Source organism: Sesamum indicum, linkage group LG3, assembly GCF_026168435.1.
Source record: "Sesamum indicum cultivar Baizhima isolate 11 linkage group LG3, ASM2616843v1, whole genome shotgun sequence".
NCBI classification, from domain to species: Eukaryota; Viridiplantae; Streptophyta; class Magnoliopsida; order Lamiales; family Pedaliaceae; genus Sesamum; species Sesamum indicum.
The window spans coordinates 30,554,493-30,580,781 of NC_142659.1; the positions used below are offsets into that span (position 1 = coordinate 30,554,493).

At 36.9% G+C, this 26,289-nt stretch overlaps 4 protein-coding genes across 7 annotated transcripts; 3 read left to right on the forward strand and 1 right to left on the reverse strand.

The window, feature by feature from the left end:
• Nucleotides 1-748: 748 nt before the first annotated feature.
• On the reverse strand, nt 749-6,566 carry VPS45 (vacuolar protein sorting 45). Its single transcript, XM_088879161.1, has 13 exons — nt 6,273-6,566; nt 5,323-5,524; nt 5,027-5,106; nt 4,555-4,782; nt 4,226-4,351; nt 4,055-4,135; nt 3,820-3,961; nt 3,511-3,689; nt 2,338-2,493; nt 1,920-2,027; nt 1,717-1,838; nt 1,394-1,525; nt 749-1,179 (listed from the first exon to the last, which is right to left on the reverse strand). The coding sequence occupies exons 1-13, from the start codon at nt 6,360-6,362 to the stop codon at nt 1,119-1,121; spliced, it is 1,707 nt and encodes a 568-aa protein (XP_088735287.1). The 5' UTR covers nt 6,363-6,566; the 3' UTR covers nt 749-1,118.
• A 2,376-nt stretch (nt 6,567-8,942) lies between these two features.
• On the forward strand, nt 8,943-13,628 carry CARB (carbamoyl phosphate synthetase B). The gene is made up of 4 exons (XM_011076469.3): nt 8,943-9,223; nt 9,321-10,697; nt 10,808-11,500; nt 11,972-13,628. Exons 2-4 carry the CDS (start codon nt 9,375-9,377, stop codon nt 13,517-13,519), a joined length of 3,564 nt encoding a protein of 1,187 aa, XP_011074771.1. The 5' UTR covers nt 8,943-9,223; nt 9,321-9,374; the 3' UTR covers nt 13,520-13,628.
• A 338-nt stretch (nt 13,629-13,966) lies between these two features.
• On the forward strand, nt 13,967-20,702 carry LOC105159413 (zinc finger CCCH domain-containing protein 55). 3 transcript variants are annotated; one of them, XM_011076472.3, is made up of 5 exons: nt 13,967-14,222; nt 14,677-15,008; nt 16,879-17,317; nt 18,016-20,113; nt 20,500-20,702. In XM_011076472.3, exons 3-5 carry the CDS (start codon nt 16,935-16,937, stop codon nt 20,533-20,535), a joined length of 2,517 nt encoding a protein of 838 aa, XP_011074774.1. In that variant the 5' UTR covers nt 13,967-14,222; nt 14,677-15,008; nt 16,879-16,934; the 3' UTR covers nt 20,536-20,702. The 3 variants fall into 3 exon arrangements, with proteins under 3 accessions (XP_011074774.1, XP_011074773.1, XP_011074775.1); XM_011076471.3 differs by having other exon boundaries at nt 14,677-17,317; XM_011076473.3 differs by lacking the exon at nt 14,677-15,008.
• A 1,464-nt stretch (nt 20,703-22,166) lies between these two features.
• LOC105159414 (serine carboxypeptidase-like 42) lies at nt 22,167-26,221 on the forward strand. Of its 2 annotated transcripts, none has more exons than XM_088879206.1 (10): nt 22,167-23,023; nt 23,761-23,868; nt 24,010-24,102; nt 24,324-24,416; nt 24,576-24,661; nt 24,991-25,089; nt 25,174-25,307; nt 25,497-25,589; nt 25,680-25,797; nt 25,904-26,221. In XM_088879206.1, the coding sequence occupies exons 1-10, from the start codon at nt 22,768-22,770 to the stop codon at nt 26,069-26,071; spliced, it is 1,248 nt and encodes a 415-aa protein (XP_088735332.1). In that variant the 5' UTR covers nt 22,167-22,767; the 3' UTR covers nt 26,072-26,221. The 2 variants fall into 2 exon arrangements, with proteins under 2 accessions (XP_088735332.1, XP_011074776.1); XM_011076474.3 differs by having other exon boundaries at nt 22,168-23,023; nt 24,811-25,089.
• The last annotated feature ends 68 nt before the right edge of the window (nt 26,222-26,289 follow it).

Below are 26,289 nucleotides of genomic sequence, written 5' to 3' on the forward strand. Positions count from 1 at the left end.
ACACGCACGCAAGTTAGGAAAGTTTAGTTAAAGACTTGTGGGTGTTAGATAGGTTATGTTACTAAATGCAGAAAAGAAAATGGATAGTTAATAATTTGGAGAAAGCAACAATTTGAGACTTTGTTGTCAAGTAAAATTTGATTTGGACAAAGAAATGCGAATTAAGGGTTGTAACGCGTAAGAATGAGTCAGTGCTGAGTTTCGGATAAGATATCTATTTCATTCCTCCAACCCAGTAAATAATATATACATATTACAACATACACTCCTAAAATTTAAAGTAATTACAAATGTCATTCATTGTTTGAAAAATTATAAAGAATCTCTTGAATCCCTAAAATAAATTATCACAATGAATATTTGTTAGATAGTCGTTTATTTTAAAAATTATTTGCAATTCTCAAACAACAAAAGAGTATTTTAATTATGACAAACTTAGAGGATTTGTTTTAATTCACCCATATTATTATTGACCTGAAACGGATGGAACACATCAGAGGAGACTTTGCCCATCTCACCACAAAATTGTGACACAAGGCATTATATATCTTAATATTCACATCTATAAAGGACTTATCTCTATGAAATACACTTATCGGTCCAATTTTTCCATTATAGGCTTGCAGCATCCTGGTGATTACCATCATGTAAGTCGGACATTGATGAGAAGTGCTATTCTTAAAGTCCTGTGAAGTAAACATAAGATTGAGCGAATAGCGACCAACAGATATGTCTTAGAACAAACAAATTTCTACTGCAGGAACAACTTTTTGTATAAACAAGAAACCAGTAATTGTACAATTACAACTACGTACAGAATAAACATCGCGCTAAACTGCAAAAGATACTACAGCTAAAACCATCTCAGAGAGTAAAGTCAATAATATCGTTTGTATCTCTAGCATTTTCATCCGGTTAACTTGGTTTAAGCCATACCTCAGTTGATCAGCCGACAGAACTTCTCATGAATCAATATAGATTGGCTCTAGAGTTATCATCAATGATCAAGCTTCTGTACAGTTCAAATCCAAGAATATTGCTGAGCTGAAGTATGCAAAATCCTTTGTACTGCTAATTTACATGTATCCCAAGAGGTGAAGTGCCTTCTAGCAGATTTCTCAAATCGTATTGGCGCTGGTCCTGGTAATTCTCTGAGCTTCTTCAAGGTCCTTTAAGAACCTGCACTTTGACCAGACAGAAAAAATTTCGACAGTTCATTAAACTGGAAATTATATCTTAGAGAAATTTAACAGTGAAAAACTGAAACTTTTTATTTGTATAGGTATGATAAATTTTTAGCAAAATTTAATGTACTTGAAGAGCAGCTTCTCAAATAGAGTACAATTTTTGGTAGCTCTGTAAAAGCAATTGAATCATCTAAAGCCATACAAACCTCTTCGAATTGAGGATTGCAGAACCGCCAAGGATGAAACGAATTCCAGAGTTAGTAGAATTTTGTAGAGCAACAGCGCGTGCCTCCTCATAAGTAGTCCCACCCACGATGAAAATAATCACATCCTGTGGCCTGTCAAAGAAATATATCAGAAGATGATCATATAGAAAATGAAAAAAATTGATTTTGTGCTACATATATTTAAAAAGATTGTGCAATGGCTCAATTATCAACTATCCAGACTTCATACTTGCTTTACAAGTATTATAAGCCTCAAGTGGAGGCACACAACTTCAAGAAAGAAAAACCTTTAAAATTCTCACCTAGCTTGCTGGAAATGATTTCCAACATAAGGGTAGTCTACATCTCTCAAGCGCCCTTTAACAATGCTCTCCATTATTTGAGATAGCAGAGGCTGATGCTGGGTATACACATTCTCAACCCCCTGAAAAAGCATGACAATTCATTTTCAGCACCTAGAACCAAAGGTTTAGGCAAAATCAGATGCAAAGATTTATAGACGAACTTTAAGGCCACGAGCCATGTTAAGTGCGTAGTTAAATAGATCCCTGCTTCCGTAAAGATCCCCAGTTCGCCTATCAACCCCTGCTTGCTTTAGGAGGAACTGAACAAGCTGTCAATCCAACATAGAGAATGTCATGCATATTTTTAGCGCTATTGAGTAGAGAACAGAATAATTTTTCCTGTCCAATTGAGCCCCTGCGAGATAGCTTTTAACTAACAGTAGACAAAGATAACAAGCATCCATAAGGAAAACAGGCGCATATTCTTGGTTATCTTCAGTTCCTTGAACAAAATTTAACTTATCCTCTAAATTAATTTTTAAAGGGAAACTGCAGTAGGATAGAGTGGGTATACCAACTGAGCAATCGAGAATTTATAAAAATTGAACAACCTAAATACATAGTTGAAAAATGGCATACCCCTGGCTTATACTTGGGAGAAGAGGATGCCAATTTATTGAATAACTGCATCAGCTGAACTGGACTTTCCTTCTCATACCGTAAAGCATACAGCATTACCAAGCGTAGACGGTCAATATCAGAGACATGCTCATTGTTTAACAGATTCGTAACAGCCTGCATAAGGTAAAAGACAACTACATAGATATTCATCTCTGAATCAAAATAGCTAAGACCAGATAAAACATCATCTAAGAAAAGGCTTCCCAAGTGTCCTAATGCAGAACCTGAGATCTCAAGGAAAAATGGTTTACTAATATTATTTTGCAGAAAGGTCATACAATCATGTGTTTGCTTGCATCAGTTTTCACTTTATTCCACAACCCCAATGCTTTAGCCATATGATAGAATAGATTGTGGCATCATCTTAAGTATTGGGTTAACAGAACCAATGATCTTTCTTGCACGTCAATTTGACATAGAAACAACGCAAAGCCTGTATTATTAACTCCCAGAGTTGCATATCATTGTAACCTACACTATTATTTCTCAATCGTTCTTCATTTGGCCAATATATGCATTGTTAAAGCCTTTATTGCAATAGTCAACAAAGATAATTACAAAAAACTGCGGCACGTTCTTTATAGTTCATGAATTTGGATCATTCAGCAATTTAATCAGTTTCATTACCTGAAACTAATTAATTCTAGAAGGTTTCATTCAACCACAATCTTCACGAGATTCTTGGCCCATTATCTAACACGACGATATTAGATCATATATCTATCATTTCTTTTCTTCCAAAGACAAAGGTTGCTCTTATGAGTCCTCTTCAGTTGGGCTGAGAAGTGTCTAAAATGCAATCAAATACCAGGCAATATTGAATTGTTGAGTTTCAATCATCGATAGAATGGAAACCATAGACACCATGGTGGAGTATATGTTAATCTCTAACGAAATTCTATTCTATGTAAACTGTTTCGAAATACTCATGCAACTTCTTTAGCTCACTCAGAGGTGCTACATTCATCTACTTTACGTATTTTTCCACCAATCCATCATAAAGTTTTGCCCTACACTAAAGATGAAGTGATGGTCCACGGCAAAAGAATTGTTTAAACAAGCATCTAAAAATTACCACCTATTAATTTAAGAAGCAAATTTATAATTTCATACTAGAGAGTACCGCATTACCTCAAAGGCAGCCCCTTGCCCACCATTGCAAGCTAATTCTTGTTCTGTTTGCGAAACTAACATCAGCTTTCGTTCTTCAACAATCCTACTCATTTCCGTAACCAATGTCACATGCTTGGAAACATTGCCATGCATTTTTCTATATTCTGGGTAGTTGTCAACAAATTTAGCCATATCCTCTGCACAAATTCACATGTGTCAACATTTCTGAAATCATCACCAGCTGCAAAAGTTAGATAACTATATACCCACGGACAGAACATATGACGAAATACCTCTCTAGCAAATCATAGATAAACGAGAACGAACCTATTGTTTGAATATTCTGATTACTTTTTGCAACTTGCTGAAAATCATCCACCATTTTTTTTATATTCATTCCAATATCGCCAAAATTCTCATACATGTTGGCTTTGAAAAAGGCATCTTGCTCAGAAGACAGTACAACCTCCTGAGAGCAACAGTAAGAAGCTGAAAATTTCAAATTTCACCATGTGTCGCAAATCATAAAGTAAAGACACTTCACATTAAAAAGAAGAACAACCTCTTGATCCTTTGATGACTTTGTAAAGTTTCGGAGGTCTACTTTATTGTCTTGAATGCCTATCAATTCATGAACCATTGCCTATGGATAACAATACAAATGAGTTGCCATCTTCAGCATCTGAATTATCATAAGAAAAGAATTCTGCTTTACGGAGAAAAAGAGCATAACCTGATATGTCCATTGATTAAGCAGAGGAGTGACAGGGTCATCCCGCCTATCAACAATTAGCAACAGTGGAGAAACTTCTGCTCGTCGAAAATCAAAAAGACCACTTTCCTGCTGGTACATTAGCTTCTGCAGTAGCAGGAGAGAAGGAAACCAAAACCAGTGTTAAGGTACCTTTACAATTACAAAGACTGAGCATAATTTCAGAAAGAGAGTTCAGTAAGCATATGATAACTTAGGGGAAATTTGGGTCTTAAGGACTGAATTTTCTTGAAGCAACCACATGACAGTTACAGTTTTTTCTTGAATGAGCCATGTGATAGGTGTCTCACCGAAGCTTCTTGTGCTATCCGTTTTGCAATATCAGATGTCCGTGAATAACGAATAACCGGCCTTCGTTTTAGGGCTAAGAAGATGGCAGCAATTCCATCAATCACTCGGTCACAGAACTGCTGTAAACTTGATGGATCCACCACAGCTGGGAGCATATACATGTGGTTTGATGCAATATTAAAAGTGAAGTGATAGGCATCAATTGCAACAAAGTCTGCATAAAATTCCTGCATATCAAGGAAATAACCATAGCCAATGTTCATCTCTGAGTCTCAAAACCAAATGGTTGAACTAGAATCAATAACTTACAAGCTTACAACTATAACTAAATATATGGCTCTCAAAATTCCAGCCTAATTTGTGGTGTAGACCAGTTAAAAGAACAGCTTAAAATCTAACTCTTTAAGCAATGAGAAGAAAGACAAAAGCAGTTCTTCATGAAGAGGAAGCAGGAAAGACCAACGCATTTACCTGCACTTGCTGAACAAGTTCGTGCTCATCTGAATCTGCTATGTTGTGAAGCTGAGTGTCTTTCAACATATTGGAGAAAACTGTAAACAACATGACCAGACAGAATGAAAGTCAATAATTCTATCACAGAAAGCACCAATAAAAGTTAGATGCCATGAAACATTTCATACGCATAACCTGAAAATTGTAACAACAGCATGGAGTAAAATCTAAGTGAAGTTCTGACAGCAAAAGTTAAATTATTTCCTGTGATCTTTGCTGCGACTATCATGTACTGTACAACAAATAATACTCACAGAGGTGGTACTCTCCAAATCGAGGGGTAGTCAGTTGACGCCTCAAGAGATGGATGTTTTGAGATGTTGGACGAAGAAAGTAAACAGCTTTAAGATGTGACATGGGTTCTTTTGACATGGAAATGGAGTCTACAAGTTCAACCAAGAATACTTCTTTCTGAAGAAGCTCCGATTGTGAATATACTACACTCACAATACTAACCTGCAACACATTGAAGATCCAAGAAATGAATAGATAATAATTATAGAGCACGAAATCATTTTATTTGTTGTTAAACAGTTGAAGAACTTTTCTGGGTAACACCTTTCTCCCTAATCAATAAAATTCAAGTTTTAAATTATTGGGTGCTCTCACATATGATAGAACCCCGATAAACTTAAAACTTTCAATAAGCTCCCAGTGGAGATGATTGATTTCCATAAGATACATGACAGAATTTTAATTCAACCGAAAATCCTGATATTATTCCAATTTAAAATCATATATTGGCACACAACACCGTCCACCAAGCAGTAAAAAAGTCAAATCCCCAAGGACAAACTGTGTTCTCTTTGTGATAGTTCTAGTACACATTCTACTTTCATAATAATTCTATTATCACATAAAATACCCAGAACAAGACCAGCAAAAAGTCTAACTTCCACTTTACAGACAGGGATCTTCTTATTAAGCTGATTTTTCAGCACGCAGTAGCCCATAATTCTGTCACCGCCAGAAAACAAACAATACCAGAAAATTCTACTTTTCAGTGTTGATCCAATGCAAGAAAAGCTTTCTAAGCTTCTAATACTTGTTTCTAATATCAAAAGTCTGAGAACAAAACCGCTCCATAACCAATGAAGCCCCAATATTTCCATATAAACATTAGCTCTGGAAAAAAATAAAACATAAATGCCTAACAGAGATGAAACCTATGATGAGAAATGAAGTAAGAGCAGTAAAAAAGCACCGTATGAGAGTCGAGGATGAGGACTTTCATGCCAGAAATGTCATGTAACATGCGATTGATGTAATCTCGTACTGCCGTTATCAGCACCATTTTTTCTTTTCCAATACTTATTCACTTCGACTATCGATCTGATCAGTTTATCCGCCCAATCTCCGATTACAGGGTTTAAGAAATGATCAGTGTGCTGTATATATATCTGAGATGCGAAGAGATGACAACCACAAATAAGCAGCCGCCGAGGGTTCGTTTTAGTGTAGGTTTACTGTATCTGTATGTGTATGCAATCCCTAAAAGGAGCCGGCTGCCTTCATTTTCGGAAAAATAAAAATAAGAAATAAGCAAATTTTTCCTTTCTAGCTATTTTTTTTAATGCAAACTAGTAAGTATATTACCTTCTATGGGTTCGCATAATTTTTTAAAATATAATATTTATTTTTTGTGAAGTTCAAAATTATCTAAATAAGATAAAAATACATGATGAAAAAACTATCAAAAAATAGTTATGGAAGACCATAATCGGTAAAGTTAAAAATAACTAATTAATTCAATTTTTTTTGAAAAAAATAACGTAATTTGTTTCTTTATATTAAAATTTATCATTGTCTTACAATCTTACATACAAAAAGTGTATGGTAACTTTTTTAATATATTAATTATCAATGTATATTTTACTCAAATTAAATTAAAAGGCACTTTGTAGAATATATATAATGTTGATAATGATGATTATATATACATGCAAAATAAATACAAAATATATTATTTCAATTGACAATAAACTTAAATAAAATGGGAATAAATTTAAATTTTGAGTACATGTATATATGTGAATAAACAATCAATCAAAATTGAAAAAAATTTAATTTTAATATATGTGAATAGAAAATAATTGATACGATCAATTGAATTAAGAGATGAATTTTTGTTAATAAAATAAGGTAATAGTATTTTTGAAAATTTTATTTATAATATTTATTGTTTCGTTAAATTTAGAAACATGAAAATTTTATTTATAATATTTAGGTTTTCTGGCTATGATGAGAAATGAAGTAAGAGCAGTAAAAAAGCACCGTATGAGAGTCGAGGATGAGGACTTTCATGCCAGAAATGTCATGTAACATGCGATTGATGTAATCTCGTACTGCCGTTATCAGCACCATTTTTTCTTTTCCAATACTTATTCACTTCGACTATCGATCTGATCAGTTTATCCGCCCAATCTCCGATTACAGGGTTTAAGAATTGGAAATAGGAAAATTCAGAAGAGATTTGAAACGACAAGATCAAAAAGAGGAACAAGAAGGAAGGAGCACGAACTTTCCCACGACGTCGTTGTGAACGAAGTAGCCAGACCGGGTTCTGATTTTCCTTTTTTCTTTTTATCTTTTAATACGTGAATCGGCTCCGAAGCTAAGTTAGCTGAAGCTCACATGGATTGAATGATGATATTGCAATAGTAAATAGAAAGGACAATGCAATTAATACTAAATTCAAGAACCCCAATGGTATTGTACCCTCAAATCTATGACATGTGAGCTTCAGCTAACTTAGCTTCGGAGCCGATTCACGTATTAAAAGATGAAAAGAAAAAAGGAAAATCAGAACCCGGTCTGGCTACTTCGTTCACAACGACGTCGTGGGAAAGTTCGTGCTCCTTCCTTCTTGTTCCTCTTTTTGATCTTGTCGTTTCAAATCTCTTCTGAATTTTCCTATTTCCAATTTTTAAACCCTGTAATCGGAGATTGGGCGGATAAACTGATCAGATCGATAGTCGAAGTGAATAAGTATTGGAAAAGAAAAAATGGTGCTGATAACGGCAGTACGAGATTACATCAATCGCATGTTACATGACATTTCTGGCATGAAAGTCCTCATCCTCGACTCTCATACGGTGCTTTTTTACTGCTCTTACTTCATTTCTCATCATAGCCAGAAAACCTAAATATTATAAATAAAATTTTCATGTTTCTAAATTTAACGAAACAATAAATATTATAAATAAAATTTTCAAAAATACTATTACCTTATTTTATTAACAAAAATTCATCTCTTAATTCAATTGATCGTATCAATTATTTTCTATTCACATATATTAAAATTAAATTTTTTTCAATTTTGATTGATTGTTTATTCACATATATACATGTACTCAAAATTTAAATTTATTCCCATTTTATTTAAGTTTATTGTCAATTGAAATAATATATTTTGTATTTATTTTGCATGTATATATAATCATCATTATCAACATTATATATATTCTACAAAGTGCCTTTTAATTTAATTTGAGTAAAATATACATTGATAATTAATATATTAAAAAAGTTACCATACACTTTTTGTATGTAAGATTGTAAGACAATGATAAATTTTAATATAAAGAAACAAATTACGTTATTTTTTTCAAAAAAAATTGAATTAATTAGTTATTTTTAACTTTACCGATTATGGTCTTCCATAACTATTTTTTGATAGTTTTTTCATCATGTATTTTTATCTTATTTAGATAATTTTGAACTTCACAAAAAATAAATATTATATTTTAAAAAATTATGCGAACCCATAGAAGGTAATATACTTACTAGTTTGCATTAAAAAAAATAGCTAGAAAGGAAAAATTTGCTTATTTCTTATTTTTATTTTTCCGAAAATGAAGGCAGCCGGCTCCTTTTAGGGATTGCATACACATACAGATACAGTAAACCTACACTAAAACGAACCCTCGGCGGCTGCTTATTTGTGGTTGTCATCTCTTCGCATCTCAGATATATATACAGCACACTGATCATTTCTTACACACGCACGTACACGCCAGTGGATACACTTGCACTGAATTACAAAATCCCTTAAACCCTAGCCTCCGCGGAGGATTTTTTTTTGGCGTTATTTTCATCAATTCTGGAACGAGGGGCCTCATTCTCCCACAGTGCAGACTCTCCGCCAGCTGCCTGGTACTATTTATTCTATTTTGAGCTGCTGCCTCGCCGAATTTCTGTATGAACGTATTGTTAGTAATTTCGGGCTTTCCATTTTCTGGATATTTTGCAGGTTTGTTGGTTTTTGGGGAAAATATACGAAGAGAGAGGTGGTAGTTAAGAGAAGATGAGTCACAGCGTGCATCAATGCAATAATGCGTTATGTAAGTTTATTCAAACCAATCGATATTTACCTGCAGCAAGGCCTTTTCCGCTTCATTTCCAGCAAAGAAGACTAGCCTCAAAAAGGAATGGCAAAAGTATCCACTATTCCTCCCGGCCGTTGATATTGAATTCTGCAAAGTCCCAAAATGAACGTGGAGATGTTAAGAATAGTGGTAATCTGTCGAATGGGGGGGCTTTCAGCACCCAAAACTTGGGTAAAAGAACTGATATCAAGAAGATTTTGATCTTGGGAGCAGGGCCTATCGTCATAGGGCAAGCTTGTGAGTTTGATTATTCGGGCACACAAGCTTGCAAAGCCCTCAGAGAAGAGGGCTATGAGGTAATCCTGATTAACTCAAATCCTGCTACTATAATGACTGACCCTGAGATGGCGGATAGGACCTACATTGAACCAATGACGCCGGAATTAGTTGAGCAAGTGCTTGAGAAGGAGAGACCTGACGCTTTGTTGCCGACAATGGGCGGACAGACTGCACTTAATCTCGCTGTAGCATTAGCAGAGAGTGGCGCACTTGAGAAATATGGGGTGGAGCTGATCGGGGCAAAGCTTGATGCAATAAAGAAGGCCGAGGATAGGGATTTGTTCAAGCAGGCAATGAAAAATATTGGGCTCAAAACGCCTCCATCGGGGATTGGGACAACACTGGAAGAATGTATTGAGATTGCCAATTCAATTGGGGAGTTCCCTTTGATTATCCGTCCTGCATTCACGTTGGGTGGCACTGGAGGTGGGATAGCTTATAACAGGGAGGAGTTTGAAGCCATTTGCAAGTCAGGGCTCGCGGCTAGTGTTACATCTCAGGTTTTGGTGGAGAAGTCTTTGTTAGGATGGAAAGAGTATGAGCTTGAGGTTATGAGAGACCTGGCTGACAATGTGGTTATTATTTGCTCGATTGAGAATATCGACCCTATGGGAGTCCACACAGGAGACTCTATCACTGTTGCTCCTGCCCAAACCTTGACGGATAAGGAGTATCAACGACTTAGGGATTACTCTATTGCTATTATCAGGGAAATTGGAGTTGAATGTGGTGGTTCAAATGTTCAGTTTGCTGTTAATCCTGAAGATGGAGAAGTGATGGTAATCGAGATGAATCCCAGAGTTTCTAGATCATCAGCTTTAGCCTCGAAAGCCACTGGGTTCCCAATTGCCAAGATGGCTGCTAAGTTGTCAGTTGGGTACTCACTGGATCAGATTCCCAACGACATCACAAAGAAAACGCCAGCAAGTTTTGAGCCTTCCATAGATTATGTTGTAACCAAGGTATTATAATTTTTGCTTTTCCATTAATCCCTAGCTTGCTGCTCATATTTTGGCTTCTTGTTTTATTCAATAAATTCGAAGTGTTATATACTCTCTCTCTCCAAATGCAGATACCCAGATTTGCTTTTGAGAAATTTCCTGGCTCGGAGCCAATTCTGACTACTCAGATGAAGTCTGTTGGCGAGTCCATGGCTGTGGGCCGGACATTTCAAGAATCTTTTCAGAAAGCAGTGCGTTCCCTTGAATGTGGCTACTCTGGATGGGGTTGTGCAAAGGTCAAGGAACTTGACTGGGATTGGGAACAACTAAAATACAGCCTGCGGGTACCTAGTCCAGATCGTATGCATTCCATATATGCTGCAATGAAGAGGGGAATGAAGGTGGATGATATACACGAGTTGAGTTATGTAGATAAATGGTTCCTCACTCAGCTTAAAGAACTTGTAGATGTGGAGCAATATCTCTTTGCATGGAATTTGTCACAGTTGACAAAGGATGACTTCTGGGAAGTAAAGAGAAGAGGGTTCAGTGATAAACAGATAGCTTTTGCTACAAAATCCACTGAGAAAGAAGTTCGATCAAAGAGGTTATCTTTAGGCGTTAAACCAGTATATAAAAGAGTTGATACATGCGCTGCAGAGTTCGAAGCTGATACTCCTTACATGTATTCATCCTATGAATTTGAGTGTGAATCAGCTCCTACCAATAGGAAAAAGGTTTTGATTTTAGGCGGAGGACCAAATCGAATTGGACAGGGTATTGAATTTGATTATTGCTGCTGCCATACATCCTTTGCCCTTCAGGTTTGTGCAATTTTAATTGCTCAGTGATCTACTATCACTTCCTCTATTTTCTACCAACAGCCCCAAGTCCCAACCCCCCCAAAAAGTGTCAATCCTATAGTTCATGTGCTCCATTTGGTTGACCTTTTATGATGTGTGCTGTTAGATCCTTAAACTCTAAACTTGAATCTTAGTGGTAAGTATATGGAGCACTTGGCTGAAACTGGTTTCTTCGAAGACCCGACTACACTTCAATTCAAATATTGCTCCTTACCATCTAAATAAAGTTCCGTTGCTTTGTCATTACTAGGACATTATGACGTTATTATCTGTGTAGCACTAACATGAAGGCAATTTCAAGGGGGAACAGAGGGCAGAGTAGACTTCTGAATTAATTGAAATTTCAGTTTGACTAATTTATTTATAATTCAATTATTTAGTTATCATTATACTTTCCTTATAATTCTGGAGTTTGTTTTGTCTGTTTTATAGGATGCAGGCTATGAAACAATCATGATGAATTCGAACCCTGAAACAGTGTCGACTGACTATGACACCAGTGATCGACTATATTTTGAACCCCTCACAGTTGAGGACGTTCTTAACATAATTGACTTGGAAGGACCTGATGGTATTATTGTGCAGTTTGGAGGCCAAACTCCACTAAAATTGTCTCTTCCTATTCAGCAATATCTAGATGAGTGGAAGCCCAAGTGCAGAAGTGGTTCTGGACTTGTTCGCATCTGGGGCACATCCCCTGATTCTATAGATGCTGCTGAGGATAGGGAGAGATTCAACGCCATCTTGACGGAGTTACAGATTGAGCAGCCAAAAGGAGGAATTGCAAAGAGTGAAAAAGACGCCCTTGCTATTGCCGCAGATATTGGCTACCCAGTAGTAGTTCGACCTTCATATGTTTTGGGTGGTCGGGCAATGGAGATTGTTTATAGTGACGAGAAGCTTGTGACTTATCTCGAAACTGCAGTTGAGGTGGACCCAGAGCGTCCCGTTTTGATCGACAAATACTTATCTGATGCCATTGAGATTGATATTGATGCACTTGCGGACTCACATGGTAATGTTGTGATTGGTGGAATAATGGAACACATTGAACAGGCTGGAGTCCATTCCGGTGATTCTGCATGCATGCTTCCCACAAAAACAGTATCCTCGTCATGCTTGGAAACAATTAGGTCCTGGACTACAAAACTGGCAAAGAGGTTAAACGTGTGTGGGTTGATGAATTGTCAATATGCAATCACAGCTTCTGGGGATGTCTTCTTGCTGGAGGCGAACCCTCGTGCATCTCGGACAGTCCCTTTTGTGTCCAAAGCTATTGGTCATCCACTGGCTAAATACGCTGCTCTGGTTATGTCGGGAAAGTCTCTGCATGACCTGCAGTTCACAAAGGAGGTTATACCAGCACATGTCTCTGTCAAAGAAGCCGTTCTCCCGTTTGAGAAGTTCCAAGGGGCTGATGTCCTACTAGGACCTGAGATGCGCAGCACCGGTGAGGTAATGGGTATTCACTCTGAGTCCTCCATTGCATTTGCAAAGGCGCAAATAGCTGCAGGACAGAAGCCACCACTATCAGGAACTCTCTTCCTCAGCTTAAATGACCTGACTAAACCCCATCTTGCCTCCATTGCCCGAGCTTTTCTGGGCGTCGGGTTCAGACTCATAGCAACATCTGGGACGGCTCATGTTCTTGAATTGGAAGGTCTTCCAGTCGAGCGGGTGCTGAAGATGCATGAGGGCCGGCCTCATGCTGGTGATATGATCGCCAACGGCCAAATTCAAATGATGGTGGTTACAAGTTCGGGCGACCAGCTCGACCAAATTGACGGGCGGAAGCTCCGTAGAATGGCTCTTGCTTACAAGATTCCTATAATAACTACAGTGGCTGGGGCATTAGCTACCGCGGAGGCAATAAGGAGCTTAAAATCCAGCAAGATTGAGATGACAGCTCTTCAGGACTACTTCAGTTCGGAGAAAGCAACAAAGAGCACTAAAACTCTGCAGTCAGTCTCGTACACCTGAAGTTGACAATATTTATTTGTTCAACTCATTTGCCGAGTGTTTTTGCCTTTCTTGGTTTGCACTTTTGTGAACTTCAATGCTGCTGCTATGCGTTTGGTCTTTTGTTCTATTCTGTCTTCACATTCTGGTTGTCGCCCTCATTTCCTCGCGCAAAATTCAATCTAAATAAAATTCAGGGCTTAAAAAAGAATGTGATGTCCATAAATAAATAGAATAAAACTATATCATTTTCTTGCAAGATTGTTTGATTATTATGTCCAAGAGGTAATAAATTTTATATATATTTCTTATTTTTTTCCCTGTTGTAATAAAAAAATCAGTTAATTTTGGGTTTTTGTAATTATTTAACTTGGGAAAAATTCATTTTAATGCAAAAGTAAATATTATATTTATTTTAGAAAAAAGGAATTTATAACCGTAACAGCCCGGAACAAACAAGATTGCAGCCAAGAAAGAGTAGGAAGGACATTTTTTAGCGAGTCGCTTATTGTAAGAATATTTAGCAGTTTCCTTCACACTAACGTCCGAATCCACATTATACTTAACCTCCTTACACAAACATAAAACTGATAAAACCTAAGACCAAGGACTTCCACTTACCTCAAATCAATTGTTTCTGTAAATCATATCGTAGCCCTCTTTCTGTTGGCCGGGTTATTTCCAAGCTCGCTCGCGATTGCAGCGCTGGTTGCTCGATTCAAAGGTTGGTGTTTTTGGGCATTCTCTTCGTCTTAATTAGGGTTTCTTGAATTTTTTGTTTGCTTCTGTTGAATTGTTTTTGGCTATTTGATTTTATGTTGAATTAGGATTTTAATGCGCGTTTTCGTAAAGATTGAGCTAACGAGTTCTGGGTTTTCTGAGATCAGTCATGGAGTTAAAAGAGTCTGAATTTTGAGCTAGATTTGGAATTAGATATTTCTTGCTTTACGCTTATTTGTTTGGTTTCAAGTTTTGTTGCTTCTCTTAACTTGTCCATAAAGGTACGGTGCTTGCTAGATGACTTAACTTGGATCCAAAATCGAAATTTTCTTTTATTTATAAATTGTGTTACACATCTGCAAGCATATTTTGCATAAATCTGATAATTCAAGTGCAACTTGCTCATAACTCGAACAGTTCTTTGATCCCATTTTCCTTTTGGTTTTTTACACATGTAGATGGCTGGTTCGTGAGACACATTATGTCCTTCAAGTCATGTGGCATCATCCGCAAACACTTTTTGGTTCAATATCCATAACCAACAGCATTTATGAATGCTTGTTGATCTCAAAAGAAAGTTTACTAAAGTGTTGGCATGTTAAAGCCTGAGTTTAACATTTCCCTGGGCTCGGGATTTTTGGAAAGATGCCAACTTCTCACTTGTGGCCAAGTACTAAAGTTAATAAGATGGTGGATGTTCCCTCAAAGTAGATGGTTTATTCTGTTATTGGCCTCATTCACCTTGATATGATGCACAATATTGTCACCACTGCCTGAAACTTTGGAGAAGGTGGTACAAGCATACATGTGCTGATTTGCCACTTAAGATCTGCTGCCTATTAGGCAGCCACCTAAAGTGATATTCCTTGATGTTTGACCCATTTTATAATTCTTTCACTTAACAAATATAACAAACTAGTTTGTGCGTTCATTAGGATTAAGCATGTTTGTGAGAACAACTTCAACAAATTATCATTGCTGAACTAAACTCAGGAGAATCACATGTTATGAATGGGGTTGAATAGCATCCTCTAATGGGGAACATTGACAATCTTGTCTACATTTTCACTTGACCAAAAATGAAAAGTTTAGCATCTTTTCACATGGGGTAAGACTAGGCACAGACTCCTGATAAGTAAAAAAGCAAGCTTAATAATCATCCGAATGCAGTGACCCTAGTCATAGAATTGGGATATAAGAATCTACTTAGGTATATTGGTCTATGACTACAGATCCCTAGTCAGTGTACAGAAAGCTTCCCGTCACTGGGGAATTGATTCACCTTAAGGCTAGAGTTGGGGCCTTTGCCTTGTTTGCAGGAAGAGGCATTTAGAGGGGCCACAGTGTTTGCAAGGGTTCATAGGTTTTTATGTTTGCAGCATAAACCAGGGAATGAATATTTTTTAGATTCTGTAAAGAATGTTTTTCGTGGTTAACGGGTTCTGTGAGACAGAAAGCTTATTTCGTATATGTGGTTGCTTCAGATCGTGCCATGTAGTGGTGATCTACTAGATTTTTTCTGAAACGAGTTTGCATGACTTAATTAATGCTGCATTTCACATTGAATTTCCAAAAGAGTAGCTTAGAAATTTAGAAGGTTGTCTCAAGATTAAAGTTAAGTGGATGTTTGAATAAAAAGTGTTTTATTGCACCATGTCCTTTAATGTGGTTTTCTTTACATGAATTGTTCAAATTTGGTTTCAATATGATAAAGTTTTGGTGGTTGAGGCTTGGGCTGAACAAGAGTTTTTTAATCCTGTTATGGGGACTACCAGGCTTGTCTGGTAGGACTTTTTGGCAAAATTGCCTATCAACTCAGCTCAACTAACAAGTGCCTTGACCCATGTATTTTGGGTTACATAGTTATTACCCTTGTCATTATGATTACAGTCTATATGGTTTCTGTTCTGCTGTTTACTGTGTGAAGTGACCACTTAGCTGATTTTACAGAAAGAAAGAAAGAGATGGCTGGTGCCTCAACCAGTAAAGATAAGGAAAAAGTAACACTATTACTAACTTCCCTGAGATTTGGAGCATAGCAGTTAGGCTTGTTCAAGGATGTCCTGCAAATATTTTTTGTTACTGCATCTTGTTCAAAATCTCTAATTTCTGACTGTTTATGTCCTTAAAGATGTTTATGTCTTCATCTATTCATATATTTATCATATCCTCAAGGTTTGGTTTTTAAAATCAAGGCATTCTTAGAAGTGAAAACATAACACAATTATTTGTTAATTGATCTCTATCTAGGAAAAGCTAAAACAGAATAGGACCCAACTTACTTGTGATATTGGTATATTTCTAGATGATATTGCAATCTTGACTCTGCTGTGGTTGTCTGGAGGAGGTACATGCAGTTCCAAAGCTTCATATAAGATTCAGCGAAAGTTGCTTTTGCAGAAAATGTGGCATTAATTATCCAATTACTGTTTTACTTTTACACCACCAAAACACTCAAACAAAATGTGGTGACTAAGGTGCCAAAGCTTAACAATGCCAAAATTGGGTTTACGCACAAGTTTTATTTGTTACGAAAAGGAATTTTTCGTTTCATTATTTTTCTTTCAGTTCATGACTACATGATCTAAGAAGATAAGAATGATAAGAAATCCTCAATTAAACATCAGAGCTAATTCGTCCATATTGCTTGCTTTAAACAGATTCTGTTGCATAAGCAAAGACAACTATTGCAGGATTTTGTTAGCAAGGGTTCTCTATGGGTGAAAGGAGAAAACGCAAATCATTGTGGGATAAGGAAGAAGAGACCAAACATTTTTCTGAATTGAGTGAACATAATTCTTTGACAGGAAAAGAACATTCTAGTCATGATATTGGACGTTATCATGAATATTCTGCATCCAGAGCCTATACTGCTCCAAGATCTAGAGATCAATCTGGACAGCCATCCCGCGAATCAACTGAAGCAAACCCAGTTGCTCCGGTGAATGACAGTTTGGTCAAAAGCAGACAGAATGCTTCTGAAGGGAAGGAAATAGGTGAGGGAAACAGATATTACCAGAACTTGTCTCCTGGATTTGATGGAGCCGAACGACGTAAATATAACCACTCTCCTGAAAATGATCGAAGCCATTCTCGTAGGTCTGTGATTATATACATTAGCTTCTATCGCATTATACATGTGGAAACTGGATGTCAAACAGTGCTGTTGCTGTTTCTGTTTCTGTTGCTTCTTTTATTATTAATTTATTTTTACTTTTTGGTGAAGAGGTATCTGCAAATCAATCGGGTTTGCTTGCTTTATGCTGACAGGCACTTCTCATTTACTATGTTTTTGCAGGAATGCAAGAATAATCTTCAATTGCCTATTTTTGGCATCATATAATAAGATTAAGAAATTGCTGGGTTGCTGCTTGCAAATATTTTCTTTATGCAGGATTTTAGAATACATCGTTATGCTCATTTTTCTTCTGTACGATTTTCCCAAATGTTACTCCCTCCATCCCAGTTTTATATCTAGTTATTGGACGCAAAGTTCTAGATGAGAGATGAAAAACTGTAAGAAAGCCTCCAGTATGCTTATACAAGTGCCCTTTATAGCAGTGATTGGGAGATAGTGATATCACATCATTACCTTTTTTTTTTTTTTTCGATAATTATGTCACATCATTACTTGTGACAAGGTATACGTGGGAAAAGAATTTTCATTTTTAGGAACTGGACTCTTATTTGTGACTTCTTATAAAGAAAATAGGAGTTATAAATATGGAAGAGGAGGTACTGTGCATCCTTTTGTTCATCACACACCCTGCACTTGTTTGATTCTTATCTCATTATAGGTACCTGGGAAGAGGTAGGAGCAGGAGTCGCAGCAGAAGCAGGACTAGGGGCAGGAGTCGCAGTAGGAGCTTGAGTAGGGGCAGGGGAAGGGAAAGGGGAAGGGGCAGTAGTAGGAGCAGGAGTAGAAGCAGAAGCAGAAGCAGAAGTGATGGCAGTGCAAGGGATCAGACAAGAAGTCCTACCCCAGTAAGAGATTATAGACATCAATCTTATGGATGGAGTGACAGGAAAAGCATACCTGATAAATCATCTCAAATCTGTAGAGATTTTACTGCAGGACGATGCAAGAGAGGCAGCCAATGCAGATTTTTTCATCCTAAAAATGTTAGTCATGGGGATGGAGCCCTTGAGGCGGATAAAACATCAGAAAGTTTGAGAAATAGGGCGGAGCGTGGCCATAACTCAAAACATTCTTACAGTAGAGGCCCTGGATCTGATTTGCAGGATGATGCTTCTGTCCCCTATCATGGAAAGAATGATCAATCCCAAAACAAGAGTAAAAGTGCAGTTCCTTGCAAGGACTTCATGCAAGGTACGTGTAGATGGGGAGACACTTGCAAATTTTCCCACCATTTTGCTTCTGATGAAACTTTTGGAAAAGGGACTAGGCTTGCATCCATTGGTAAGGACATTGAGCACCAACCTTACAGAAATGAGAAACCCCTTTGCAAGTATTTTGCAGCAGGGAAGTGTGATCGGCATAATTGCAGGTTCTCTCATGAGGATCCAATGTTTAAGGGCCTAGAAGGCAGGCAAGGTGAAGTCACTGACAACCATAGTTTACATGATAAGAGTAATGATTGGAGTGCATGGAGTGATGCAACTAGGATTTCAAACAATGTGAAGCCTGCTGGTGCAGGTGAAACATCTGTCACAAACAGTACTGGCAACACTAATAACAAAAGCTGGGGAATACCAGAATGGCCAGATAATTCTACGAGTCCTAATAAACGACCTTCTCCTCCTGAGGCAAGTGGTGGAGATGCAGGCATTGCTGAATCTATTGGTAAGGAAAATATGGCTAACAAAAAGGAACATCTCATATTGCATGGTCTGCAGTTGCAAAATCAGGATGGATATTCAGTTGTTGAAGGTCAAAATACACTGCAGGAAGATCGAAGTTTTTCTTTGAAAGCCTGGCAGCAGAATGTTACTCCAGCTTCACATATTCACCAGCAGGATGATGGAGTATCAGAAAATAATCAAGTGAGTTCATTTCAGGATGTTCTTAATGAGGTGAAGGACTCCAGAAATACCACTCATCCAATTCGTTTCTCTGGAAAAAACTCAAATCAAAATGTTGAAAATGTGTTTCCTGGGCATTCTTCAATTTCAAATGAAACTGATAGCGGGCAGAACATGCTCTGTTCTAACCCATCAAATGGATTTAGTGGTGACTTGAGTGGGCCTGGGAGTCTGAATTTTCAGTTTCAGATGCAGAACCATCAGAAAGCTGTTGAAATACCAGGGATGTTGGATACAAAGGTCTCACAAATTCTTCCCAATCTTTTAACCAGTCTGCACTCTGCTCAATTGACAAACTCCCAAGTCACTATTGCTGGTCAACAGGTTGCTCCAGTGACAAAACCTAGTGTGTTTATGGCTCAGAGATTTGTGAATGAGCAGTCCGAAAGAAATGATAACACAGAACTCTCCAATCCTAGGGGCACAACGCCTTCTTTTTCTGATAATTCTAAAGTGATTCATCCCAGAAGTCCAAAACAGAAGCAAGAGACAGTACTTGCAAGTTCAGATGTCAATGAAAGCGACAGAGCCATTGGTGACGAGAGCAAGGGAATCCAAGACAATAAGCATTCAGAAACTATGGATGGCCATGGGAAAGCTGAAGAGAGCAATGCAAATAAGGATGACAAGGCGATGCGTATATTTAAAAATTCTCTTATAGAGTTTGTAAAGGACATATTGAAGCCCACATGGAAGGAAGGTAAAATGAGTAGAGAAGTTCACAAAACTATTGTGAAAAAGGTGGTTGACAAAGTAACCGGGACAATTCAAGTCGATCACATCCCAAAGACACAGGAAAAAGTCGACCAGTATCTGTCATATTCCAAACCCAAAATTGCAAAACTTGTCCAGGTAATATTGTTATCTAGTCAGTTATTTATATATATGCACCCATTTTTGAAGAAGAAACTAGTCGATTGAAGCGTGTGTTTGGCACTTTGATGCTGTCTTCAAAACCTTCCGTTCCTCTCTAACCAACAATAGGAACAGAAGCAAAAGAAAAGAGGAAAAGGAAGTATGTTAAACACTCATATATGATCATTTAGCTGTCTGCGATTAAAACTAGAGTCTCTATTTCTTAGTGTTTCATTCAGAGTTCTGGTCACTTAAATCTTCTTTCATATTCATACACCCAAGCGATAATGTAGTATCTTTCAGCATTACACTAATCGCCTTTGTTTATTCACCCCACCCAGTATTCCTCCTGCTAAGACTAAAACTTCCATTCTTTCCTGCAGGCGTACGTGGGGCGTTGTCTGAAGACAGATTCTTGAATCGTGATTTTTAATCCTTCCCACATTTGTACAACTGATGCATGGAAGTGTTTTGATTATGTTTTGTACTCTGTGTAATCTTTAGCAGGTTTATGAAACTGCACATTCTTCCCCGAAACGTGGTCTGAAGTTATTTGATTTGAGCATAGCAGCAATCCTGCCCTGAATTTCCATGTTCCTCGCTTCACTTCTCTTGATCTTGTATGCATTTCGTTTTTCATTTGTTTCGAAATGCGCTCAAGTCCAACAGCCATACAAAGTCATGCGACTTGACTTAACTGGTCTATGACACTCTGTATCTTATGACTTGGTGAACATTATCATGTACAAAAATATCAACTTACATATTCTACAGATATAAGCCGGCCGGCCGGCCGTCCCGAGATAATTCTTCTTCACTTGTAATTTTGAGAAATAGTATATTTATACTATAGGATAAATTGCAATAATCTCTTTTAAAATTTGACATAATTACGAATAATCTTTCATTATTAGAAAAATAACAAATACTCTCCTCATTTTTGATGAAATTATGTAATCTTTAGATGAATGTATGAAATTGTCAAATTTGCCCTTACTGTATTTTTTTAAATTTAAAACTTATAAAAAATTGATAGGGATGGATGATTTTTTTTAAAAAAAATATAAAAAAAATTTTCTACTTAATTCATAAAAAATATTTTTTAAAAAAATAAATAAAATTATAATTTTTTAAACAACAAAGGTATTTATAATTATGTTAAATCAAGAAATATAATTGTAGTTTACTCTATATTATATTATAATCCAAAACGGATATGGGCTCAAGTAGTTCTATAAATATTCTATTTATTTTTTGGAGAAAGATAAAAGCTAACGTTGTTGTCGTTGTCCAGCGGAAAGAAAGAACTAAGAAGATACCTTTTTCCTTCTCTTTCTCTTGACTTTTTTGACTGCTCATTCATTCTCATTATTATTGGTTGAAGGGATTCTCAACAGACCTCCACTCAGCACATGCAACGCTCATCTAATCAAATTATTCAACATTCTAATATGGATATGTTTGGTCCAACCAAAACCCATCATATAATATATATAATATGTGTGATGTGGTTGGTCACTTTCTTTAAATATATTTATTATATAACAAATAAAATATACATATTATGTAATTGGATATTTTTTTTGAGATACGTTTATCATATAATTAATTCATTTCTAATCAAATATCCGATTTAGAATTCCCCTAATTTTATGACACTTGAGCTACAATTGTTGTAAATGGGATTTATGGCACAATTTTTTAGAAAATTTTAGTCTAAATCTGATCAGATTTAAATTAACTATATAACAAGTATTATTTATTATACAATTAAATACACGATTTCGGGAGAGAGAGCGGTCTATTACACATATAATGTGGTTAATTGAGTCAAACCTAACTTTAAAAAGAATTTTCCCAATTTCTTGTTAGGAATTACATTAGATTCTAAATTAATCTGATATGATTTGGATTTGTTATCAAGGCAATCTAATACAAAGACGATTCTTTTAAGGTAATTTCAAACTGTAGAAAAAGTTAATCATCACCAGATAACAAAAATGAGGAATTCTCACAAACAAGTCACATGTTTGCTTATTTTGACCAAAGGATCCATATGGGATTCCTAAGGAGATCTGCATTTTGAAGGAGAGAACTTTTAAACATTAGGAAGTGAAGATGAGTAGAGTAGACCCTTCTCAGCTCACTCAGTGTTTACACACACAACACACACTACTACTACTTACTGCTGCTTCCCAACGTCTCTCTCTGATCATTTACTCTCTTTCTACAACAAACTTTTGATATAAAAAGGATAAGGTAGAAAAAGCCATTAAAGCTGCCATTTCTTAGCTTAAAATAATGTCCTCAGCACAAGAAGTAGAAGCTGCAGCAGCATTCCCTACTTGCTCATACTTTACATAATAATTCAGTCAGTCACATAAACACACACACACACACCCTGCGTGTTTGTATTAGAAAAATGTCATTACTTTGAAGATCCTCAGGCCTAGGGGTATTCTTTTTTTGGTAAAGCAATCCCAGAATTCATGTGCTTTTTCCTAACAGAATTCTTTATTCACACCTACAGATCTTTTACGTTAGAACTTGCTTTTTCTCGCTTGTATCTATATATTAGTGTATATTAGTCTTTCTTCCTACACAGGGCAGCCCTTAAAGTTGGCATCTTTTCTGAAAAGGGCTGTTTCTTGATGAGTTTTTCTGAGATGGGATTGAGGTGGAATTACGCCGTGGCAGTGGTGGTGGTGGGTTTGGCGTTTGGAGGTGGTTATGGCTTCCCGGAGAAGGATCTGGTGGTGAGATTGCCTGGTCAACCGGTGGTAAAGTTTAGGCAGTTTGCAGGGTATGTGGATGTGGATGTGAAGAACGGAAGGAGTTTGTTTTACTACTTTGTGGAGGCTGTGGAAGACCCTGATCACAAGCCTCTCACTTTATGGCTTAATGGAGGTAAAATTTACCCCTCATCTTTTAGTTTAGTTAGTGTCTTGTCAGTAAACGAATGTAGACAAACTGGATTTTCAATGTAGATATATATATATATATATATATATATATATTGATGTTAACAATTTTAGGGAGACAGGGAATTGGACTATTCTTTCAATGTCATTTTAGTGGATAGAATTGCTTATTCTATTCTGTTTGGATGCAAATATGAAAGTTGTTTTTTTTCTTGGCCTCCTGCTTCTGTTCACTTCTTCATATATGTTTGATAAAAATATTGTTTTTTACCCCTTTCTTTCAACATTTTCTTACTTCTGTTTGTTTCTTGAATGCACAGTTTGGTGCTTGTTTGAATAGGTCACTGATTTGATACTTGCAAGTTATGTCTTTGTTTTCTAGCTTTTCCTGGGAATGGAAAGCATTGTCTGAATTTGGACAAGAAATCTTGGGATGTTTACTAAGTTTTTGTACTAATTCACACGATTTTGAACCACAGATTGAAAAAAGAAAGCACTAAAGCCTAAAGGTTTAGTTTCTGTCAGTGATAAAAAATACTGAAAGAAATGCTCATTCCGTGGAAATAGCAATGATTTTCTAAGTTCTGTGCTTAAATAAGTAAATAGGTGCCTGTTGAGATGTCACTCTGATCATATAATTTATTTGTGTTGTGCAGCAGATATTAGGTGAAATACTTCTTGAGATACTTATAGAGCATTCCTGTTTATCTTGTGTATATTCAGGCCCAGGTTGCTCATCAATTGGAGGAGGTGCATTCACCGAATTAGGTCCTTTCTTTCCCAAAGGTGACGGGCGAGGCCTCCGAATAAATTCAAAATCTTGGAATAAAGGTAGATTTGTCGAATATCATCTTTTTCCGTCTCAAAATATGTCCAAACAATAGTAGTTTATATATTTTACTTTTGGAGAAGTTTACTGTGTTTTCCCTAAGTAATCTCTGTTTGCTTACACCTCTTTCTTCATCTTTGTAGCATCAAATCTTCTGTTTGTTGAATCCCCATCTGGTGTAGGATGGTCCTATTCAAACACAAGCTCAGACTACACCTGTGGCGATGCATCCACAGGTAATGAAGCTATTCCAACTTCTGAATATGAAACTGTATCTTAATGTGGTTAGTAATGAGAAATGGCAGCAAATTTATGATATGAATTATTGGGTTGAGCATCGATCGTCTGAATTTGAAACTGTATCGTTGACCTTAGAACTAGACTTTTTCTTTGGGCTTCTTCACCAAGTATAAAGTAAGTTAAGGCAATTCAAGTCTGATTTCTTATTTTATGGCAGCAATCGATATGCATATATTCATGATGGAATGGTACAAGAAATTTCCAACTTTCAGAACCAGAGACCTGTTCCTGACTGGAGAAAGTTATGCAGGTAAGGGAATTTAGGTTGAGATTACCTGTAAACATATAAAAATCTGTGTAGACAAGGAAAAGGAAAAAGAAAGAAGAATCTTGTAAATTTCTTCCTCTACTCTCCCTTTGAGCATCTGATCTCTTGACTAATGATAATTGATTTGTGTTTTCTACATAGGGCACTACATTCCACAGTTAGCTGTTGCTCTTTTGGACCACAATGAACATTCTACAGATCTCAAGTTCAAGATTAAAGGAGTTGCAGTAAGTAAAATACGCATCCAAGCTGAGCATCTGAACGTTTTATATACTGTCTGGTTGTGTTTTTAATTCTGCAAGGTAATCTGTCACATTTTGCACTGAATCATTGCGGTTGCAATTTCTTGGCCTTATAAATGGTGTTATCTGGTCAGATCGGCAACCCACTTCTGAGACTTGACCGTGATGTCCCAGCAACATACGAGTTCTTCTGGTCGCATGGGATGATCTCTGATGAAAATTTTCTTGCCATTATGAACGATTGTGATTTTGATGATTATGCATTTGCTAGTCCACACAATGTGTCTCAATCCTGTAACGATGCCATATCTCAGGCAAATGAGATCGTTGGTGATTACATAAACAACTATGATGTGATTCTTGATGTATGCTATCCATCAATAGTCGAGCAAGAGCTGCGACTCAGAAAGATGGTATTGTTATCCTGTACTTGGTCAATCTTTTTATTCACGTGGGTGAAAACTATAATGGATGAATGTTGCACTTTTGCATTGCAGGCTACGAAGATCAGCGTTGGCATAGATGTGTGCATGAGCTATGAGAGGCGGTTTTACTTCAACCTTCCTGAGGTTCAGAAGGCTCTCCATGCAAATAGGACAAATCTACCATATCGCTGGACTATGTGCAGCAGGCAAGTCCTTAACTTCCTTGGGAGATAATGAGAGAAATTATACTGGGTCGAAGCTGTTTCTTCAATTTTTGTCAGGATAGTATAGATTTAAGAACGCAGGAGAAAAGAATCCGTTATATATGCTCAAACGACACGAATTTTCTGTAAATATGAACTGACTGATTATGGTTCCACAAATTCTATGTGCAGTGTCCTAAATTATAGTGAGACAGATGGAAACATCGACATGCTTCCATTGCTCAAAAGAATTGTCCAAAATCACATTCCAGTTTGGATTTTCAGGTGAATTATTCTGTTAAAAGTACGGCAAAACTGCTTCCCCTTCTACTACCATCACAAAAGTGACACTAACTTTAAATTCTGCAATTTCAGTGGGGATCAAGATTCAGTTGTACCATTACTTGGTTCCCGGACACTTGTACGGGAACTAGCCCACGATCTGAACTTCAAGATTACAGTCCCATATGGAGCTTGGTTCCATAAAGGACAGGTACTCATTTGATATAGTTCTTAACATGGGCTATACTATTAACAGATATCCATTTACACCTCAACCATGATATAGTATTAAGTTTCTGTTATTTGTGGAGTAACAGGTGGGAGGTTGGGCAACTGAGTATGGGAACTTGTTAACTTTTGCAACGGTTAGAGGTGCTGCTCATATGGTACCCTATGCACAGCCGTCAAGGGCTCTGCATTTGTTCAGTTCATTTGTACGTGGCCGGAGATTGCCAAACACAACTCATCCTCCCATTTATGACTGATCACCCAAACTCAGAGACCTTTTCATGTCTGCTCTCAACTGATTCATAGTTTCTCGAACTTAAGTCAGCCGAAGGCAACACATTTTCTGTTTCTTTAGCTGTAATCACATTTAAACAAGCATTATATTGATCGTGGATTCGACTTACAAATGCATGTTTCAATTGACAGAACATTCTATGTAATGTCTTCGTTCAGGAGCAAACTGTTGGACTGATAA

Excerpts from the sequence above, each read along its gene's own strand:
- LOC105159414 (XM_011076474.3), top strand. The coding sequence starts at position 22,768 with ATGAGTTTTTCTGAGATGGGATTGAGGTGGAATTACGCCGTGGCAGTG. Across the intron at positions 25,090-25,173 it reads AGCTGCGACTCAGAAAGATG|GCTACGAAGATCAGCGTTGG; the intron begins GTATTGTTATCC and ends TTTGCATTGCAG. Across the intron at positions 25,798-25,903 it reads CTTGGTTCCATAAAGGACAG|GTGGGAGGTTGGGCAACTGA; the intron begins GTACTCATTTGA and ends GTGGAGTAACAG.
- VPS45 (XM_088879161.1), bottom strand. The coding sequence starts at position 6,362 with ATGGTGCTGATAACGGCAGTACGAGATTACATCAATCGCATGTTACAT. Across the intron at positions 4,783-5,026 it reads AACTTGTTCAGCAAGTGCAG|GAATTTTATGCAGACTTTGT; the intron begins GTAAATGCGTTG and ends CTTGATATGCAG. Across the intron at positions 1,180-1,393 it reads GCAATCCTCAATTCGAAGAG|GTTCTTAAAGGACCTTGAAG; the intron begins GTTTGTATGGCT and ends GTCAAAGTGCAG.
- CARB (XM_011076469.3), top strand. The coding sequence starts at position 9,375 with ATGAGTCACAGCGTGCATCAATGCAATAATGCGTTATGTAAGTTTATT. Across the intron at positions 10,698-10,807 it reads TAGATTATGTTGTAACCAAG|ATACCCAGATTTGCTTTTGA; the intron begins GTATTATAATTT and ends CTCCAAATGCAG. Across the intron at positions 11,501-11,971 it reads ATACATCCTTTGCCCTTCAG|GATGCAGGCTATGAAACAAT; the intron begins GTTTGTGCAATT and ends TCTGTTTTATAG.
- LOC105159413 (XM_011076471.3), top strand. The coding sequence starts at position 16,935 with ATGGGTGAAAGGAGAAAACGCAAATCATTGTGGGATAAGGAAGAAGAG. Across the intron at positions 17,318-18,015 it reads GATCGAAGCCATTCTCGTAG|GTACCTGGGAAGAGGTAGGA; the intron begins GTCTGTGATTAT and ends ATCTCATTATAG. Across the intron at positions 20,114-20,499 it reads AAATTGCAAAACTTGTCCAG|GCGTACGTGGGGCGTTGTCT; the intron begins GTAATATTGTTA and ends TCTTTCCTGCAG.